Below are 5,450 nucleotides of genomic sequence, written 5' to 3'. Positions count from 1 at the left end.
TGGCCCTCCCTGGTGGCGCAGCAGGTTAAAGCGCAGCACTGAGAAGCTAAAAGCCGCTTCCGCATGAGTTCGATCCCCGCCTGCCCCGGAGGTGACCCCAGGGCGCGGCAGACCTCTCCTGACCTGCCCGCTGCTCCCCTCAGCAGTGTACTTCGTCGATCTGCCTGTTCTGCTCCCCACTCTGTCTCTGGTGAAGCCTCTCGCCACCCCTGAGCCTCTGGCCTGTACCCCAGTTCTGTATGCACAAATAAATCTTAAAAGAAAATTTATCATTTGTAAATCAATCAGCAGTAAACTGCTTTCGTGGGCTGTTTCTTAGCACTAAGAAGTCAGTGTAACTGGTGGTCCAGGCCAGCTACTTTATCTTTTCAACTTCCCGTTCAAGCAAAGTTTAATAATAAAGTGATTCTGATGGTTAATTGAAACCTAAACATGACACAGAATGTCTGTCTTTCTTCTCCACAACTCATAACCTTTACTGTGGTTAAACTACTGACAAATAAAGTTGCTTTAACTTCTTTTATTAGATCCCTTGAGTCAATGTGCTATCCAATCAAATCCCAATTCCAGTCTCTTTTTAGGCAGATTTACTGGTCAGGTTTAACTGTACTAGCAACATTACTAAGCAGCCAATTAGGCACAAGGACAGCACAAAAAGCTCTCACAAAAACTACTATTTGTTGCATCGTATTTTGTCTATTTGAAAAAGAAGCCCACCAATTTTACCTGGCCTTACTTATAAGAAAACATGATACTTGACATAAAGGGTTTATTATTTGAAGAATGTGTATGAGCAATGAGAACAGGGTGGACACAAATGGACAAAGGTTATGATGTCGAGAATTCACCAGGAAAAAAAGCAAGACATATACTTGAAAACATGCTCAACTTTACTCTTACAGAAATGGACATTTTTTAAAACGCCACTTTCACCTAGTAGATCGGCAAAGGTCAAAAGGTTTAAAAGTACAGTACTGGGGGAGGTACAGGTGGGTCTGTGAACTCACATCCGCTCTGGAAGGCATTGCTGCAATACTGTTAAAATGCCGTTGGGCAGCGTAAGCAGGACATCCTCAGCCTTGCCTCTCCACTCTGGCAACAACGTCCCCCACACACTGCCTCCAGCCGCTTATTTTCTTCTCGGCAAGCCAGGAAATTATATGTGCGTATGTTAACTTTTTAAAGTCTGTCTCCCCCTAGAATGTAAAACATCTGATGACAGTTATCAAATCTAACTTGTTCCTTGGCTTCCCCCTAATACAGAACTTTGTTCCTAGCACAAAGTAACCACCTAGTGCATTTTTTCCTTTTGATCCAGTAATTCCACGGCCAGGTGATCATTTTTAGATGTTCCATAGGATCCTTGTTGATCCAGTAATATTACTTCTAGATATGCTATAGATAACACACAGGTTTTTCACTACACTATTGTGTAAGAACAAAATAAACATTTTAGTCAATAAAATATACTTCCACACAATAGGCCACTATAAGATCACTTGAAAGAACGAGGTAGTTTTAAATGTATTGATAAAAAAAATCTCCAAGATGTAATGTTAAGTGTAAAAAAGGTACAGGTATTTGTATGTTGCATGGTCTGATTCTGTAAAATGGACACTGAAACTTGTAACAAGCTGGCTTCCACCAGTCTACAATCCTTTTGGAGGAAAATCTCAAGCTAGTGTGGTCTCGTGTATCAACACATTAAGCCTCAGGTTCAAGTGAAGTCCCCTTTCACATAACACCGCCCAGCCGGATTCTAGAACCCCACCCCTCACCTTCAGCAGACTCTCGGGGTCGTCAGGACTCTAAGACAGTCCTGTTCTCTTCAGCAGCGGACCAGGAAATACAAATCTAACTCGGGCGCTTTGGCAGACCTTTTGCTACTCAAGGGAAACCAGCCTGAAGAAGCAGCTGAACGTGAAAAATAAACTACAGGCCGACAGCAAACCTGTCCTGCGGGACTTCGCAGTACAGAAGCCAAGCCATCTTCACTCCAGGCAGATTCCAGAAGCACATACTCAACTGAACCCTCTGTTTTTTTCTGGGGTTCTTTACTCCTCCCTGAGGCTTCATGAGGCCAAAGAGAAAAGTCAGGGCAAGAGGAATTAAATAACAAACAAAACACAGAAACACTTGGGGTAGATAGCAACCCCAAGTTTTATCTTGCATATGCTAAAAAACTATGAGGGATAGAGAAGACAGCAAAAAAGGTATTGCTTTGGGGAGAACCAGAGATTAGGCTGAAAGACTCTTTCTATACACAGACTCTCTTGTAGTCTGAATGTTTTGAAAACTATGTGCAAATACTCCTTCAAGGTAAAAAAATAACCAAAGAAGTTTTTTCTAAAGATATCTCATGAAGCAGTTTTTTCTTCAGGGACTTATTAACAGAAGTAGGTACAACAGACTACACAGCCTTTGAAACACTATGCCGGGCCAGGGAAACTGTTAAGTCGTACTGCAGGGTGAAAACCCTATTTGTCCTCTTTCCCTTTTGTCTTTCTGCACACCATCTCTCGGAAACTGGCCAGGATCTTATTCTCTCTCTTCCGTCGTTCTTCCTGGTTGAAGGACGCGAGCGCTCTCTTCTCATCAGCGCTGTAGATCTGGTTCTCTTTGCGCAGCCGGACCGCCTCCATTCTGCGATGCCTGCTACCACTCATAACATAACCTGAGCACTCGAATGAAGCAATCTCTTCGCTGGTGAGCCCGATCTCCCCGCGTCGTGGAATACGCTTTCCAGCTTTGACGTACTCGGCCATCGCTGCTCCTTCTCCTGGGAGCAGCGCATGACCGTAGTTCAGAGGCTTCTCATCTTGGCACGCGTGTGTGACAGGTGCTTCCGGCCCTATTAGGTCCGTGGCATCTGCGATCTTAAGCCGCTTCATCCAGGTATCTTCTGGCAACTCCCCTTCCGAATCCCTATTGCTCAAGTCACTCGATTCTTTCTTTGTTTTCTTACTCTTCTTTTTCTTGGGCTTTTTGGCTCTGTGCTTCTTTTTCTTCTCTTTCTTCTTGGCTTTCTTGGCTCTCTTCCGGTCCTCACTGGAGCTGCTGTCGGTGTCCGAGTCCGAGTTACTGTCACTATTATCAGAGTACCTCCTGTGCTTTCTCTTGGACTTTCTCTTTCGTTTCTTCTTGTTTTTTGGGCGACTAGTCTTCTTCCTTCTTCCTTCTGAGCTGGACTCTGAGCTGCTGCTCTTGGGAGTCTTGGCCTCTCCATCGGGAGTGTGCTCATCAGAATCCGGCTCGGGAAACTTTGGGGACAGCCCCCACACCTCAGGAGCCCCCAGCTCCCCGATCCGTTCTCTCTCCCTCAGCCTCCGCTGCCTGAAGCTCTCCTGCGTCTCCTTCTCACAGTCTTCCGCCCACTGGCGGTCGCCCGCATGGCGGTGGTGGTGAGGGTAGCGGTGCCCGCCGTGGTAGAGCGAAGGGGACGAGACGGCGTGGTTGCGGGGCCCAGGCGGCCGCTCTCGAGACCCCGCGCAGCCCAGCGGGTAAGGGGCGGCGGGGCCCGACCCAGCCCACGGCCGCCGGAGGCCCTCGCGGCCGCGGGAGGGAGAGCGGGAACGGCCGTCGCCAGGGCAGTGCGTCGCCTGCGCGAACGGCGGGCTCCCCGACGAGCTGTGCCGCCGTCTCCGGGAGCCCGGGGCGTCCCCGGGGTAACGGGACCCCGACACCGGTGCCATAAACGGCGCTCTCGGCCGCCAGCGACGGCCCACGCCGGGCGGTTACTACAGAAACCCGACGGCCGCGCGAGGCCTCCGGCGCAGGCGCAGAGCAACGGTTCCCGCGCATGACTTCCGCTTCCGGCCTGTTGCCAGGCGACGGCCAAGCACGCGCGAGCCCTGTGGCGTCTTTTTGGACGGATGCTGGAGGTTGCCTCCCCGGTGGGTAAAGGGACGTCTGCGCCCCGGGTTTCAGGATTTATACGTCCCCTGGGAAGCACAGGAAACCAGTTTGCTCCGGGCTTATTGACGTTTCCGCGCCCCGACAAGAGTATCGCAGCGTGGAGCCAAGGAGCCCCTCAACATTGAGGCCACCGCGCCGGTTTCCCACGGCTTTGGTTATTCGCTGTTTCCAGGGCAGCCCGTGCGTGTCTTCTCCTGAGCAGATGCTGTAGTAAGCTGCTGTCCAGGTCAGCCGTGGGGTGGGTAGGCCTTCGGCGTTGCTCATCCCCGTACCCCACGACTCCCACCTCCAGGGGGGAAGATAAGGTGATGATGACACAGGCATCTACAGAGTGGCCACTCTGTGCTCCGCAAAGTGCTGGGTAGGTGCTTACACGCACTCCTTAATTCCAACCTCACCATAACCATTCTCTTCTGGGATCTGCCACCAGAAAATGCCACAAACGGAGCCACTTAGCAACTGAAATGTACGTATTGTCTCACAGTCCTGAAGGGTCAGATCAAGGCGTGGTGGGGGTTGGTTGGTCCCTTTTTAGGACTCTGAGGAGGACGCAGGACCTTCTGCTGCTTTTCTGGCATTGTGGTGTTCCCTGACCTGTCCCTCATCACCGGGTTCCCTGCCTTGGTGTACACGTGGTCTTCTCCCACACGTGTGTCTCTCACTCTTCTCAAATGTCCCCTTTTTATAGGGCCCATACTACTCACCCACTTTATTGATTACCTTGGTGAAGACCCCACCACCAAATAAGATCACCTTATCAGGTACTGGGGTTTAGGGCTTTACCATACCTTTTTTGAAGAGGTACAATTTCATCCAGAACAATAGCCAAATTTTAGATTATAATCTCTGTTTACAAATGAAAAACCGAATAAGAGTAGGTCAGACATCTGCCCAAAGTCAAAGAGACTGGGTTAGGTGAATTTTTGTGAGGACTCCAGAGTCCTCATCTGTGAACTGTTGTAGTTTCCTCATCAGTTTTTGTTTGCGTGTTAGCTTTTTTCTATTTACTTGTAGAAGGAAGGTGGGAATTTGTTTAATTAAAAGACAGTTACTGGGCCCTCCCTGGTGGCACAGCGGGAGCAGGCCCCAGCCGCTTCGGTGCCGGTTCCATCTCTGGCCCCGGAGGTGACCCCCAGGGCGCAGCAGACCTCTCCTGGCTCCCCACTGCTCCCCCAGCAGTGTAGTTCGTCCGCGTCTCTGTTCTGCTCCCCACTCTCTCTTGCGAATCCTCTCACCACCCCTGCACCTCTAGCCTGTACCCCGGTTCTGTATGCATGAATAAAACTTATTAAGAAAGAGAGAAGAAGGAAAGAAACAAACAAAAACCAAAGGTGTAGTCTTCGTTCCCCCAGCGCGGCACCTGCCGTCCTTTCTCGCCCTCCCCTGCGCTGCCAGCCCGTGCAGGCGAGGACATGGTCGCCAAAGGGTTAAGCCGGGACGGCCACCGAGAGGCGCGTGCTAGAGTTCCCGGGAAGCGGCCCCGGCCCGCCCCGCGGAGGCTTCCTGCGGGGGCCCCGCCTGGGTTTGGGTCCCGG

At 50.7% G+C, this 5,450-nt stretch overlaps 1 protein-coding gene across 1 annotated transcript; it reads right to left on the bottom strand.

Moving 5' to 3' along the window:
* Positions 1-760: 760 nt before the first annotated feature.
* Positions 761-3,719, bottom strand: NKAPL (NFKB activating protein-like). The gene has a single exon (XM_012734649.1). It carries the CDS (start codon positions 3,690-3,692, stop codon positions 2,478-2,480), a length of 1,215 nt encoding a protein of 404 aa, XP_012590103.1. The 5' UTR covers positions 3,693-3,719; the 3' UTR covers positions 761-2,477.
* Positions 3,720-5,450: the final 1,731 nt, after the last annotated feature.

The sequence above is a fragment of the Condylura cristata genome, unplaced genomic scaffold, assembly GCF_000260355.1.
Source record: "Condylura cristata isolate star-nosed mole 26May11 unplaced genomic scaffold, ConCri1.0 scaffold00063, whole genome shotgun sequence".
NCBI lineage: Eukaryota > Metazoa > Chordata > Mammalia > Eulipotyphla > Talpidae > Condylura > Condylura cristata.
Note: the sequence above shows the minus strand (reverse complement) of the source record. Positions and strands in the feature narration are given on the sequence as shown.

What these genes read in the sequence shown, in the direction of transcription:
- NKAPL (XM_012734649.1), bottom strand. Translation starts at nt 3,692, where the DNA reads ATGGCACCGGTGTCGGGGTCCCGTTACCCCGGGGACGCCCCGGGCTCC.